The 15,558-nt window shown below is 37.8% G+C and overlaps 1 protein-coding gene across 5 annotated transcripts in view; it reads left to right on the top strand.

Moving 5' to 3' along the window:
- LOC131164495 (uncharacterized) overlaps positions 1–15,558 on the top strand; it is a 66,403-nt gene that overhangs the window by 26,592 nt on the left and 24,253 nt on the right. For 2 of the 5 annotated variants that reach the window (XM_058121742.1, XM_058121745.1), the window contains exons 6-13: positions 3,737–4,342; positions 4,455–5,207; positions 5,679–5,963; positions 7,575–7,730; positions 11,355–11,541; positions 11,618–11,792; positions 12,164–12,644; positions 13,037–13,366. In XM_058121742.1, the coding sequence (XP_057977725.1) occupies positions 3,737–4,342; positions 4,455–5,207; positions 5,679–5,963; positions 7,575–7,730; positions 11,355–11,541; positions 11,618–11,792; positions 12,164–12,644; positions 13,037–13,366 (2,973 nt within the window). Of the gene's footprint in view, positions 1–3,736; positions 4,343–4,454; positions 5,208–5,678; positions 5,964–7,574; positions 7,731–8,807; positions 8,951–11,354; positions 11,542–11,617; positions 11,793–12,163; positions 12,645–13,036; positions 13,367–15,558 lie in introns of those variants that run through there. The other 3 variants (XM_058121743.1, XM_058121744.1, XR_009139273.1) reach the window with 3 other exon arrangements.

Consider the following 15,558-nt stretch of genomic DNA (forward strand, 5'->3'; position numbering starts at 1 on the left):
GAATGCAATGGTTGAAGAGATGAATGCATTACAACACAATGATACTTGGGAGTTAGTATCTCTTCCTCTTGATAAATTTGTGGTTGGTTGTATGGTTTGGATGATCTGTGGTTGCTTGTCCAAAGGCATATCTTGTTGCTAAGGGATATACTTGTGTGTATGATTTGGATTATTTGGACACAGTTTCCTTGGTTGCCAAACTTACCTCAATGCGTCTATTCATCTCCTTGGCCACCATTTTTCATTGGCCTCTGCATCAGTTAGATGTGAAGAATGCCTTTCTACATGGTGATCTTGAGGAGGAGGCCTTTATGGAGCAACCACTTGGGTTTGTTGCTCAAGGGGAGTTAGACTTAGTGTGTCGGCTTAAGAGGGAGTCATATGGTTTAGAAAAGTCCCCCAAATTATGGTTTGTTCGATTTAGTTTTGTAGTACTTGAGATTGGCCTTCAATGGTGTGTAATGTATCACTTTATGTTTTAATTGGATCACTTTATGTTTTATCATCATACTCTATGGGGTAGGATTTGTTTTATTGTGTACGTGAACGATATTGTAATTACAAGTGATGATGATCAAGGTATTAAGGGCCTAAAACATTTTCTATGGACTAAGTTTTAGGCCAAAGATTCACGAATCACGACCATTGAAATGCTTCTTGGTTATAGAAGTATCTAGATCTTGTAGGGGAACTGTTTTGTCACAGAGGAAGTATGTTCATGATCTTTTGTATGTGATTGAGATATTGGAATCCAAACCTATTGATACACCTATGGATTCTGGCAATAACTTAGTGCTCGATATGGGTGATTTGTTTCTTGACCCAAGGCAATACCGGAGACTTGTTGGGAAGTTGAATTATATCAAAGTCACTTAATTGAATGTATCTTTTGCAACAAGTGTGTGAGTCAATTTCTGGATTCTTTGAAGAAAAGTAATTGGGATGTAGTAATTTGCATCTTGAGATATCTCAAAGGTGCACCTAAGAAAGGTCTTTTAGATCCATTAGGGTACTCTTAGGGATATATTGATGTAGATTGGGTCGAATCACCTTCAAATAGAAGATCCACAATCAGGTACTATATCTTTGTTGGTGGTAATTTGGTTTCTTGGAAGAGTAAGAAACAAACTATAGTCGCTAGGTCAAGTGCTGCATTAGAGTATAGGGCCATGAATCACACTACATGTGAGTTTGTCTAGTTAAAAAGCATGTTGGAAGAACTGGGTTTTCCACATTCTCGGTCTATGGAGTTGATGTGTGATAGTCAAGGTGCTATTCATATTGCCTCCAACTTGGTCTTCATGAGCGGACAAAACACATTGAAGTTGATGCCACTTTGTTTGGGAGAAACTTGTGCAGAAGCTTATTACAACCACCTATGTGGAGTTTGATATGCAGCTAGCTGATTTGTTTACCAAATCTTCCTGGGGTGCTCATGTTAAATTAATTTGTAACAAGCTAGGGGCATATGATATCTACGCTCCAGCTTGTGGGGGAGTGCTAATGGGTATTTTTAGTCATGTGTTAGTGTTATGTGCTTGATATATATTATAAATATAAGGAAAGTCCTATCGTTGTGTTATGTCTTCGGTTTTACCAAAACTTTATGTAGCTCTTAAGAAGATTTGTAGATAGAGCTGCCAGGGTTTGTAAGGGGATTTTTATTTTTTATTTTTTTTTTGGGGTGGGGGGGGGGGGGAGTGAGAAGGTCATAGTGTCTCATCTTCAAACTGATGACACTATATTTTTCTTGGAGCATCATAGAGTCTTCTTTAAATGTGCCCACCAATTTACAACTTTTTGGGTGTGTTTCAGGGTGAATTTAGGGAAGAGTGGGATAGCTGGTAGTTATTTGGGAGTTGCTGGATAGTTGGAGTTGGCTTCTTTAGCCGGGTGTGGCATCGTAGATTGGTCTTGACTAGCTTAGGGGTTTCCTTTTGATGGGAATCCTAGCTCGGTGGATTTTTGGGCTGTCGCAGGGGAGGAGGTGGCCGAGCGTTTGAATGGGTTGAAGGGTGCTCTTTTTTTCTTTAGGTGGTCATATCACACTTATTTAGTCTGTTTTTTTTTTTTTTTTTAAAGTATACTCCTTTGTTTTTTGTCCATTTTTAGTTACTGTAGGGGCAGCTCGGACTATGTTAAGAATCATAAGAGATTTTCTTTAGTCTAGTGTTGGGGATAAGAAAGATTATTTGATTAGTTGGATGGTGGTGTGTAGTATAAAGGATAGGGGGCTGGGTCTAGAGAAGTTGGTGTCAAAAAACATTACTTTGATGAGTAAATGGTTATGGAGGTTTCCTTTAGAGGAGACCTCTGACAAAATAATTAAAAGTAAATTTGGCTTAGAGATAAATGGGTGGCATGCTAATGTAGGTTTTGGATCTTCTTTTGGGAGCTCTTGGAGATGTATAGCTCACCATTACCCACATTTTATTCCAAATACCAAATTTTGAGTGGGCAAAGGTCTCATTTGTTTCTAGGAAGACCCTGGGGTAGAGGATTCAACACTTTCTTGTTCACTTCTTGCTTTTTATTGTCTTTATTCATTGCATAATGGGTTTTTTTTTGTTCTTTTTTATTTTTTTTCATTTTTCTATCGAATGGTGAGAATTTTTCCTGGGATTTCCATATCTGTAGATATCTAAATGATATGGCAGGGTGGAGCTCAGCTATCTTCTTTGTTGTTTTTGTTGGAGGATTGCTGTTCTTCCAAATAGGGAGGATGTGCAGAAGTGGGAATTGGATTCTCTGTGGGACTTTTCTTGTGATTCTTTTTTTTGAGTTTTTGATTTGGGAGAGCATTACTTTTTTTCGCTCTATCATAGTATTTGGAAGGCTAAAGTTCTCTCTAAAATTAAAACTTTATTTGTTTGGTTGTTCTTAATAGAGTTAACACTAAATAATCTTTCGAGAGTAGGAGGCCTTCTAAGGCATTATCTCCGGATGTGTGCTGCTTTCCTTCGATAGTTCTGAATTGGCCTCTCATTTGATTATGCATTGTCATTTCTCTTGGAGGATATGGAACAAGTTATTGGTATTATCAGAGAAAATTGGGTTTGTTCCAATTGAGTGGAGGAATTGTTGGCATTTTCATTTTCAGGTTTGGGCAGGAGTAAAGACAGGTCCGCCTTATGGAAATGTGGGTTATATGCTGTGTTGTGGTGTGTTTGGATGGAAAGGAATACTCACATCAAGGGGAAAAGACTTCTTAGTTTTTCGGATAAGATTCAATATTTGGTTGCTTTATGGGCTGTTGCTGCAGATTGTTCAAGGGGATGTGTTTTGAGGATGTTCAGTGTGATTGTTTGCATTGCGACCTTCTTTTTTAGTTTTTAATGTTTTTTCTAAGGATGATTCCTTATTCTCCTTCTTTGTGCATTCTTTCCTTAACAATATTTCTTCTTTTTCGATAAAAAAGAATACAGTTCTTTAACAGTACTCAAAGCACTCAACCATGTGTTTATATTGCCAAAGGTAATTTAATTGAGCTATGTCTCAAGTGGGCTGTTCTGGAAGAAGCAGTTTTGGAACTGGGCATGTTTGTTCAAACTAGAGTAATTTATGCTGGTGTTGTTTTTGCAGACTATTGGTGTGAATTATATATATGCTGTGCAGCTTTTCTTTTTTAATGTGCCTTTTGAGATTGGTTTTCCGGATCCATTCTCACACATACCTGCCTGTTTGTGTTTCCTGTTGACTGTTGAATTCCTTCAATGTTCGTAATTGCTAAAAACAGGTGTGCAGGAGGCTTGGAATTAGCAACAAAAAGTATAATACTCGTCTTCGTAACATGTTTGAGAGGTTTGGGGTGCATCAGCAATTTGAAAACTGTAACAAGAGCAAGGCATATCGAGTCTGGACGCGTGGGAATTTTAATCCTGAATCACATAATGCTTTTCCTTGCATATCTGAAAATCTATGTAATAATGATGGCGTTTCTACTCCACATGTTGAGGGTCTAGCTTTTTATGAAAAGTCAGCTCAAACCATTCTTCCATCGAACTCTTCAGCTTCCACAGATGATATTGCAACCTCTGTAGAAATCAAGAATGGGGACATTGATGAAGAATTTTCTTGTTGCCCCCAAGAAGATGTTGAGTGTATCCATATGCTTCCTTCTCCAAGCATTCAGCAAGAGTTAGTTCATGAAGTGGGAGGTACAGGTCCCAATGCCAAACTTGGTTTAGTGAGTATTGCAACTGAATCGATTGATGCTCTATTAGAAACATCACCTTCTTCTTTGGCAAAGTCACTGAAATGTCAATCATATCAGAAGAATTCAAGTCATATTTTGACTGCAGACAGCATTCAGCGGGAGCAGAGAATACTTGAGTTATTACAGGTGTTTATCATCATTCATTTTCCAGAGGCTGTATTGTGCAAAACAAACTTCTTTCTGTCTACTCTTCTACGTCATTCTTAAGAGCTTGTTGTGTTACCTTTTTCTGATGCAGGAGAAGAAATTTGTTTTGAGAGCTGAGCTACACAGGTGGCTTGAGAGTCTTGAGCAGGACAAGGACACAGCAATGGACAGAAAAACACTTATCCGTGTCTTGAAGAGGCTTCAAGAACAAGGGCACTGTAGATGTATTGATATTAGTGTCCCCCTCCTCACAAATTGCCATCGTAGCCGTATTCAAACAGTGATTCTACATCCATCTATTCAAGGTTTACCTCCCGAGCTATTAGGTCAACTTCATGATAGAATCAGGTCTTTTGACATGGAAGTCCGTCGTGAAGGCTCATCTAGGTTGAAGAGGGAACTACCAGTTCCTGTACTAAATGATGTCCAGAGAACTTCAAGCCGTGTAAATTCAGATGCTCAAGCTTTAAAGTCAGAAATCATGCGTGCTAATGGATTTGTAAAGGCAAAAATGGTTCGTGCAAAGATGCTGCATAGTTTTTTATGGGAGTATGTGAATAGTTTACCTGATTGGGATGATGTGTTTTCCTTGGGGAGAGATGCGTGTAACGAAAACCCTCACAGCACTTGCAAGTTGTTTGCTCTAGATGTAGCTATTAGGGCAATCCCATTTGAGTTGTTCTTACAGATTGTGGGATCCAGTCAGCAATTTGATGACCTGATTGAGAAGTGTAAGAGTGGTTTGCGTCTCTCTGATCTTCCAACTCAAGAATATAGGCGGCTGATGGACACCCAGGCAACGGGACGCCTCTCATGGATTATAGACATTTTACGGAGGTTGAAGGTAATGTGTCTTCACAGTGAAGTTTAATTAATCCTTTAGAATATCTGAGGTTTGATAACTGTTTCAACATGTCACCACTGTATGCGCTATGTCTAAAGGTCTTGATATGTCATCTAAGTTCCTTAAGGATGGAGCATTATTTTACGGGATACTTTCTATGATTTCAAGATAAAATGGGAGTGGCCTGATCCTGAGTAAAGTCTACTAATAAATATAATTCATTAATTTTTTAATGATTGCTTGGAAGAATTATATTGTGCGACATGTACCACGGTGTTGTCTCCATGAAAATTGCTCATTATAATACAGTATTGTAGATTGGAGAATGTTTTTTTTTTCCCCCCTCTTTGGCTTGCGGATGCTAGTTCATATCTATGAATACAAAGATTGCTACTTCTTTAATCTGTTAGAATATTATTTACCTGGATTAATATAATGGCATTGCATACCTCATGCTGATATTTGATGCAGTTGATTCGGCTGGTAAGTGATGGTCATTTGGAAGATGGATCTGAGGTCCCACATGCCACACTTAAACATGCTATGGAGCTTAAACCTTATATTGAGGAGCCACTGTCAATTGTTGCTTCATCTTCAAATTTTATGTCTCTCGATCTTCGCCCAAGGAAAAGACATGATTTTATCCTTTCAAATAGAAAAGCTGTTGATGTATATTGGAATACTTTGGAATATTGTTATTCTTCTGCTGTTCCTACAGCTGCGTTGCATGCATTTCCGGGATCTGCTGTCCATGAGGTATGTGTTCACTCTCCACTTTTCTAAGTTTGTTTGTTAATTGTGACAAGCGATTATAATTTATAAATAACATGTCATATGTTAACCATAATGTATGTGGTTTCATTTTTAAAAGTTTTATTTATGGTGGGCATGGAATACCTGCTGTCAAGTTGTTTAAGTGCAAATTAATGAGGCTATTGGAAAGAGTACTAGTTCTACTTTTATTTCTTTGCTTTCTAGCCGTGTATTGGCTAGTATTTACAATATTTTCTAGCAAAGATCCTTGCTAATAGGTTGTGTATGGATTCAAGTGATGTTATTTCTCATGCTTAGAGTGCTTTTGGGGGTTTTTTCAAATTTTCAAATGCTATCTTGCGAGTTAATGAAGTGGTTGAAGATGTTCAAAAGGAGGAAGGATAAGGGTGTTGTTTTTAAGTTGGATTTGAGAAAGTTTGTGATTGAGTTCGCTAGAGTTTTTGTGATAAGGTTTAGTTAATAAGGGTTTGGAGATTGGTGGATATCTTGTATGAGGGGCTGTTAGTCTAGTGCTTCATTTGCAGTCATTGACGTTCGACGGAAATCTTAGCTTCTTTGTATTCGTAGGCTCGAAGCCTCTTCTTTGAGGACGTGTGTATGATCTATTTATATATTAGATGTGTGCAATACAGTATAGAAAGCATATTTTATTCCAAGAAACAGTGGTGTTTACTGTGTTCATTGAATTTCCTTTCATATGTATTGTGACCTTGGAGATTGCAATAGCCAACCCTTTAAATTAATTAAATTATTATTGCTCTCTTGTGCATGTGGCTGGATCATGCATGCCTTTGTGACTCACTGGTTGTGTTCATAAAATATATGTTTTTTTCAAAGCTCCATAGTTAATAGACAAGAAATTGGTTTGACGAATTTATTCTATAAAATCACTAGCTTTGCTGTGGACTGCAAAGAATTTGGTTTAATTTTTATGGTGATGTGAATAATGAATTTGTTCTGGATGGACTTTTAGTTTCCCTTTCACTTGGTGCTATATCATTTCTTAAAAGGTGACTGTATGTGCTTGTTTCTGACACAAAAAAGAACAAAAGAAACTCCTTTAAGACAGCCAACTGCAAAAGACCAAAGCGAAGCCGCCAAATAATGAATCCTTTCCCATAGCAAGGAACACGTGATCTTCCTGCCTGTAGAAGTATGCATATTCTGTTCCAACCGAACTCCTTACAAAAGTGCAAAATTCCCACATCTCCTCAAAGCCAAGCTTATTTGCTTTTACCAAAACCTGTGAAGGAAATACTCAACAAATCCTCTACTGGCCCACAGACCCAATTCTCTCCAAATAAACCAAATAGCTTATTCCAAACCCTCAAGAGAAAGAGCAAAGCAAAAAAGGATTTGAGAGGTTGATCATAACGCTATCAGTACGTAAAGCCCCTACATCCAGATATATAATTTGTGTCTTAGGCAGACAATTAGTGTGACCTTAACTTTTTTTTTTGCTGTGATTATTTGTTCTTGGCATGCTCTCTCTCTCTCTCTCTCTCTCTCTCTCTCTCTCTCCTTCTTCTGCTTCCTCTTCTTCTCCTTCTTTGTTAGGTTAATTGCAAAAATAATTATGATGATGTTTTGCAGGTCTTTTTTCACCGGTCATGGGCTTCAGTTCGGGTTATGTCAGCTGATCAGCGTGGTGAGCTCCTTAAGCGTATAGTAAATGATGATCCAGATAAAAAACTTTCATTCCTAGAGTGTCAGAAGATTGCAAAAGATCTTAATCTGACCTTAGAGCAGGTTAGATTATCTATTATTTTGCTTAAGATGCTGTAATTTCTTTCATGGAAAAACATTATGAACCATGAGATAAAGTTAATGTATGAGAATTAGCCTTGGTTGAATGGTAAGGTGCTACACTAGAGGTCATGGGTTCAACTCATGGAGAAAACCCCTCCAAGTATGGAGGTAGGGATGCATACATCTCCCCCCCCCCCCCCTCCTCTTTCCCCCCAAAACAAACTTCAATACGTCATGGGTGCATTGTGCAGTGGGTGTTGCATTTTTTGAAAAAGATAAAGTCAATATGTTTTTCTTCAGTGAATTGGTCCATATGTTTTTCCTGTGGTAGCTGGATGAGTTTCCCAAGTGGTTTGCTATATTATTTGGTTGATAAGATCTCTCAAAATATTTAAGGGTTGATAACATCTGATTGTTTTCTTCTTTCAAAAAAAAAAAAAAATTTTTTAAATTAGCCTGTTTTGGGGGGAAGCTGATTACTATGTACTGTAGCACAATTTTATTTATTTATTTAACCATATGATATATTACAATTTATTATACTGACTATGGGTGGCAACATGGTGGGCTTGGGATTGTGCTACTTTCTGCAAGACTGCAGCCATGCCTTAATAAACTAGTAAATTCAAATCTGCTATGGGGAAGTGGGGGTGATGGGGATGGGGGAGAGAAAACAGATAGGACAGGGTGTGTTATGGTCATATTCAAAATTTTTGTTGTCTAGTGCCTTATATGGTTTGAATGTACAAAAGCAGAAGCTGGGGGCTGCCTCAGTGCCTGTGTTTGGTATGGTATCTGGTAAGGAGTAAAGGGATTGTGCCTCTTATAGAGCTTCAAGCTCCTTTAACTGGCTCACGATGGATGTGGGGATTAGTTCCCAGCAATCACAGTAACAAAACAATGTCTCTTGTGCAGCTGCTGTACTTTCCTTTTTCTTTTCAATTACTGTAACCTCTCTTCAAAAGCATTTTCCTTCTCTCAACATAGTTTTATTTCATGGAGAATTAGTATGAACGACTCCCCAAGTTAGTGCTTTTGGATCTGGTTTAACAGCTGGGCATCAAATTGTTTTTCTAGTCGCAGAGTCAGCCTCCTCATGCCATGCTCAAAATTTAATTCATCTGGCTGCCTTCAAAGAAGATGGTGAGAGTGATATAACATTGTGGCGAACAAACAATTGCAAGCTTTCTTGATCACTTGGTCTTTGATTCCTTAAGAAGGTTATTTTCAATTTGTTTGGTCTTCAATTTGTCTCAGATCAATACTCTTTTGTCTAATTTTGAATATCTGTCTCAGATCTTAGTTTCAAAAATTGTGAACCAAAAAGAGGGGAAAAAAAAGATATTATCATTGTTGTGTGGGCTTTCTTGTCCAATAGGAGGCACTTAACATATGATGTGGATCTTTACACATGTTGAATCACATTGTTGTGAATGCTAATATGTCATTCTGTGGTTCACATGTTCTGCCTGTCAAAGTTTGGCTAAAGATGGTGCTTCGTTTTTCTTGCGCAATAGTAGGCACTTAACATATGATATGGAACTTTACACTTGTTGAATCACAATACTTTAAATACTAATATGCCATTCTGTGGTTGATACATTCTGCTTTTCAAAGCTTGGCTAAGATTGGTGGGGTGAGTGTAATTTGGAACAGTGGGGAGGGTTTTGTTTTATGAAGATATTGATGTTTGTGAAAGCAAAACATTAATTTTGGAATATGGAGGTCATAGGTGATGTACATACTAGGAAAAAAGATATTTTACAGGAGATAGAGTGATAGAGAGATTAGAGGGCACTCTCTCAAATGAGTTAGCTGGTAGAAGAGTCCAATTGTCTAATGAGTTTGAGCATGTTTTTTTTGAGTTTTCAGGGGAGGAGGTGAGTTGGAGCTAGAAGACTAGAATGAAATGGCTTAAGGTGGTAGATTGTAATAGAGGGTTTTTTCATTAGGTGGCAATTGGCAGGAGGAGGAATTTTATTAAGGATCTGTAGAGACAGGTGTGATGCAAATGATATTTGACTATTAAATTTTTTTAGCCCCATGCGATATATATGTTTTACAGCCTTATTAATGCAATATTATTTTAAAAATTATAATTTAGAACCAAACAATAAAATAATTTGTAAATGTCATTTTTTTTAGCTTACCTGTTATTCTATCTCAAGGCTCAAAACTAATTGCTCAATTCAATTTGACTAATTAATTTCTAAATAAATCACTAACGATATGTTTTTATCAGTCAACTCATAGACATATCTTGGGGTGCGTGGGATAATTGAGGGCCCATTTAGTTGTGAAAAACATTTTATATTTTCCATTTTTAGTTGTTCAAAGAATTATAAAAATTGCAGCTTATTATCAATTTTATGAGATTCGTATTAAAAAGATATAAAATAAAGAGCCTTTCTAGTAGGGCGGACTTCTTTTTTTTGGGTTTTGAACCTTGGATTTGGATTTTTGTGGATTTGGAAGCTCAATACATTATCCACACAAATCAAAGTTGAAGATCCGAATTCCATGGTCCCATATGCAATGTAAGAATTCAGAAATATATAAAATAATAAAAACATGTTTTCCAACTTTTTTTTTGAATATTTAGAAAAAAATGGAAAATTAATGTGGCTTTTTTGTAATTATTTGAAAAATTATAAATGGAAAATAAAACCATTTCCACAAGCAAATAGTGTTAAAACATTTTATTGTTGTTCATTTGTTTTATGCAAATGTTGTAAAACTGAAAAATTGACTTACTTTTTTATAATTCTTTGAAAAACTAATATGGAAAATAAAAACTGTTTTCCACAACTAAACAGGCCCAAAATTGCCTTCCAAGAAAAATTCTTTTGCTGCATGCAGCAATCTTTTTTGGAGATAGCAGTAGAGAAGGATTTTGATCAAGAAAGTTAGGCTTCCATCTGCCTTGATCTTGCATGCTTTCTCTCCCAACCATCCCAAGAAGCTTTTGATCGGAATCACACAGCTTGCTGTCCTGATGAGCATTCCTTATGAAGAGAGGGCTCAAAGTGACTATTGAAACTCTAGCTTGGTAATGTTTGGTTGGGAGCTAAGCAAACTGAAAGGCTTGGAGCTTCATCCCTCAAGTCGTCTTTTAGCTTTGTAGAGAGCAAAAAGAGGGGGATGGGGGGTGGAGTGCTTTTGGTGGGAAAGAATTACTTCCAGACATTGAAAAAAGATGGGATACAAATCTTTGTTTTTTTTGGGGAAAGGCTCTGTTAGATCTAGTCTGATTGATGTGATGAATTTTGTTGCAAATTTGTTCTTGAAGTCATGCAATCTTTTTATTTTTGGTTGTATGGTTCTGTAATCTCTGTTCTCCCTTCTGATGCCTCTGTTGATATCTTTTATTATGAAATTTGATACCTTGCTGATCAATTTTTTTTTTATTCTTTTTTAAAACACTAGTGCTAAGTGTCAAATGTTTGTATCTTCCTAGTCATCCTTTGCTCTTCATGATGTTTTGTTGGACTTCCTTTTTATTATTATCTGTATGTGCATGCATGCTTGCATATATTGTGCATGTAAATTTGATTATGCTTGTTTAAAGCTGTACAGTATTGGCTCTTTAGGCCTTTTAAGCTGCATCAAAATTACCACTTGCAGGTGCTTTGTTTCTATCATGATAAGAGGCAACAGCGCCTTAACAGATTTCGGGGAGGTTTACATGCCAAAAACGGTGAGTTTCAATTGCTGAAAAATGAACATCCTTCATCTTCTAGGAAAAGAAAACGATCTTCAGGAAGACAGCCATTGAAGCATATAGAAGTTGACTCTGAAGCTGGGCAGTTGGGTAAGCAGAACCTTGCCTAGTTATCTAATACTTTTTAACAAATTTTTAGAAGAACAACTTAGCATAAATTTTTCAGGAGAGCATGACAATAATTTGCCATTGTATCATGAAGAAGATCATGTAGAGGATACAGAAGAGCCAGCATCACATGAAGGAGATGAAGTGCATTTTTCTTTCATTAGTCAGTGTGCCTTTTCAAGGATGAAGCCGATGCGACAAAAAAAGTTCCTGTGGACGGAGGAAGCAGATAGGTAAGGCAGAATAAATACATAAAATTCTACTGGTAGACCATAATGACAATGTGCTAAATCTTCTCCATGACCTCAACAATGCAATCAAGGATGGTGTCATGGGATATTTAACTGGTGGTTTCATGTCATGGGAACTTTTAGGCAAAGAAATTTAACCACAGTATAACTTCGTCCTTAAGAGTTTTCTGTCCTTCATATAATGCATGTCTGCCAGACGACGCTGATGCAGTTGGTGAATTGTCTACATGGTCTACCTGACACTATATGCCTTTATTTTAAAAAAATTGAGTAATTGGAATTTTTTTCATCTTTTTTTGTGAGTATAACATTCAGTTTTGTGGATTTCACTCAAATAAATCTCTTGATGTCAGGCAATTAGTGATCCAATATGCAAGGCATCGTGCAGCCCTTGGGACTAAATTCCATCGGATAGAGTGGGCTTCCCTTCATGATCTTCCTGCACTCCCAAGTGCCTGCAGAAGAAGAATGCAGCTATTGAACAGTAATATGAAATTTAAGAAAGCTGTAATGAGGCTATGTAATATGCTTAGTGAACGGTATGTCAAACAGCTGGACAAAACCCAGAAAAGACTTCCAAACAATTCTGACTTCAGGTTGATGACTCAAGGTTCATCAGGGGAATGTCTTAACAGGAAGTTCTTTGATAGTGTTGAACATAATCTGGAGTCAGATTTTGAGCAAGAGGTATGGGATGATTTTGACAATAAAAGTATTAAGATAGTCCTTGATGAAGTTCTTCAATACAAGAAGATTGCAAAATTGGAGGCGTCTAAACGAATTGGATGTACATCTGAGGAGTGGTCAGATCTAAATGTGGATGCTGAAGAATGTGTAAATTCCTGGTTCTTTGTCACAGTTGACTTTGGTTTTATGCATTTGCTTCCTTAGCAGCATCTCTTAAAATTTTTAATTTAATATTACATATGGTAAATACAATAAACCTGATCTCATTTTGTTGGGTTAGGAAGTGCCTTGATAAAATTTCATGAATTTTCACGAAAAGAACATTATCTCTCTCTCTCTCTCTCTCTCATTTCAAAATTATGTGGGCACGAGGAGCCTTGCTTGAACCTGCCAATGTCATTAGTAACTGCCTGCATGTGTTGCATCCCATGGCATTTCTTTCTGCTGAACATATTTCCGAAGACTAGGGTAATCTAAATTCAAATTTCATGCATATATATGGTTGGGAACTGGCTATCTGAAGTCTTTTTCCCTTGCAGGATCCCCAGGGTACACTGCTAGGTTCCCCAACCACTCCTGGTGAGGATACTCAGAAACATTGCAGGGAACGATTTAATCATTCTAGTCGAAGATCAAGATGTCATCGTGTACCTCGAAAGTTCATCAAACTTTTGAAAGAAGGGACAAGTGTTGATATACAAGTGTTTGAATCATTGGCAGTTTCCAATGCTGTAGAACTATTTAAGCTCGTCTTTCTCAGCACCTCAACAGCACCAGAGGTGCCATACTTGTTGGCAGAAACTCTTCGGAGGTATTCAGAACATGATCTTTTTGCAGCCTTCAACTACCTCAGAGCAAAGAAAATGATGGTAAAATTTTGTTGTAATCCTTGTGTTAATGCTGCTTTTATTCATTTATTTATTTTATTTTGTTGGCTATGCATGTGGGTACAGGTCCATGTGTTTTGCTTCCTTGATTCCTTAATATTGAATGCATAGAGACTGCTGTCGATTTTTTCTTTTCCAGTTGGGTCCTGCTGCCCCGCGGGTGGGGGGGGGGGGGCGGTGTGTGTTTGGAAATTATAAAGAGTGCAAAAGAGGAAAAATGTAGGGTGAGGACAAGAAATACTTCCAAAAACAAGAAAAGAGAAGAAAAGTAAAGTTAGAATCTTTTATTAAGAAATTCCTTCTTCAAAGCCCTTTGTCATGGTTTACAGAACTCCTTAAATTATCCCACTGCCTTTCCCATTTCCTTCTCACTATACGGCTCTTCTAAAAATTACTTTATTTAATTTCATTGCTAATGGGAGCAACTGACTTCAGCTGCAACTCATCTAGGAGATCATGAGTGTATTCTTTCCTTGCTTACTTCCTCAATATGAACTGACCAGAAGCCAACTTAAAATCATTTTTGAAGTTCTGTGTTATCAGTGGCAAACTCATTACCCTTCCTTTCCCTTGCACACCCTGACCTTCGGGCGGGCATGATTGTCATCTTCAAAGTTTGTTGCTTTTGTGCAAAAAGCTTTATTTAGCTACTAAGTGCAGGTTTTCAAATCAAGGCAGTGCCATGATTTGGGTTTAGGCTTTTTTTATAAAATAGAATTGCGTCCAATGTCGTAATAAACTGTGAGAAGTTCAAATAGAGCATATACTGGATAGAGTGAGTTGATCATTGTGGTGGATTGCAAAAGGTAGTTAATAAATTTGATGAGAACCTTATTTGATTGAGTTCTTAGACTCTTGTTGTGGAAATCCTGAATGTTTTGGAAGTGATTTGGAGAAGATTGTGGTAGAAGATTAAGGCTCTAATTAGATCCGATATTTAGGCTGATTGTATGGGTTGACACTTATATTTCCATATTTTATTTTCTGTGTACATGTTAAATAGGTACCCGAGTATGTAAGGAATATGCAATTGAATATACAATAGATTTATTCTCATTTTCTACATGGTATCAGAGCTCGGGTTACTTTGAAACCCTAAGCAATCCATGGCTGCCCAAAAAGGAGACAGCCATGAGTCCAGCTAGTCTTTTCAAGCTCCATGGGCTCGGCTGGCGTATTCGAGAATTCCCCACTCCATCTTACCGTTGAAAAATTCAATGGTAAGAATTACAGAGAATGGGCATAGTCAATCAAGCTCGTTATCGACAATAAAGGAAAGCTCGGCTTTTTTACCGGCGAGACTTGGTGACCACCTCCTACTGATGTAGTGGCATCCCAGAAGTGGCGGTCTGAGAATTCCTTGATAATGTCATGCTTGATAAATGCTATGAAGCCAGCCATTGGCAAAACGTACTTGTTTCTCTCGATGGCAAAAGACGTGTGGGATGCGGTGCATGAGACATACTTCGATGCTGAAAATGCTTCCCAGATTTTAGGGTTGAAGACGCGGCTATGGCAGATGAAGCAAGGAGATTGGGAAGTCACGGAATACTACACCGAGATGCTCGGACTTTGGCAAGAACTCGATCTCAGCTGTGAAGAGGAATGGGAATGCACGGGTGATAGTGTACGTTTTAAGAAGAAGATGGAGAACGAGAGAGTATTCGAGTTTCTGGCGGGGCTGAACCGAGAGCTTGATGATGTGAGGAGCAGGATTCTAGGTTGTCGGCTGCTGCCCTCCATCCAAGAAGTCTTTACTGAGGTTTGGTGAGAGGAAAGTAGGAGGAACGTGATGTTTTAGGATCAAAACCAGTTTAGGCCCGAGGCATCAACTCTTGTTACCCATGGGCCTCATACGGGATTCGGCCCAAAACAGTCTAGAAGGCCCTATTGTGAGCATTGCAAAAAAGCAGGCCATTAACTAAAGGCACCTGCTAGACCTTACATGGCAAGCTCGCGGATTGGAAGCTCAGACAGTTCAATAGAGCCCAAAGTCATCAGGCCTCCTCTGAAACCTAGGAAAAAAACATACCCACAGAAGCTCATGGTCTGAAAACTTCTAGTGGGGGATTTAATTTCAACCAATTTGCGAAAATATATGAGCTGTTTTCCAATTTCCAAGCCTCGGGTCAGTCCTCTAATAATATGTCATCTGGTTCTTTAGCTCACAAAGG

The sequence above is a fragment of the Malania oleifera genome, chromosome 9, assembly GCF_029873635.1.
Source record: "Malania oleifera isolate guangnan ecotype guangnan chromosome 9, ASM2987363v1, whole genome shotgun sequence".
Classification (NCBI taxonomy): domain Eukaryota; kingdom Viridiplantae; phylum Streptophyta; class Magnoliopsida; order Santalales; family Ximeniaceae; genus Malania; species Malania oleifera.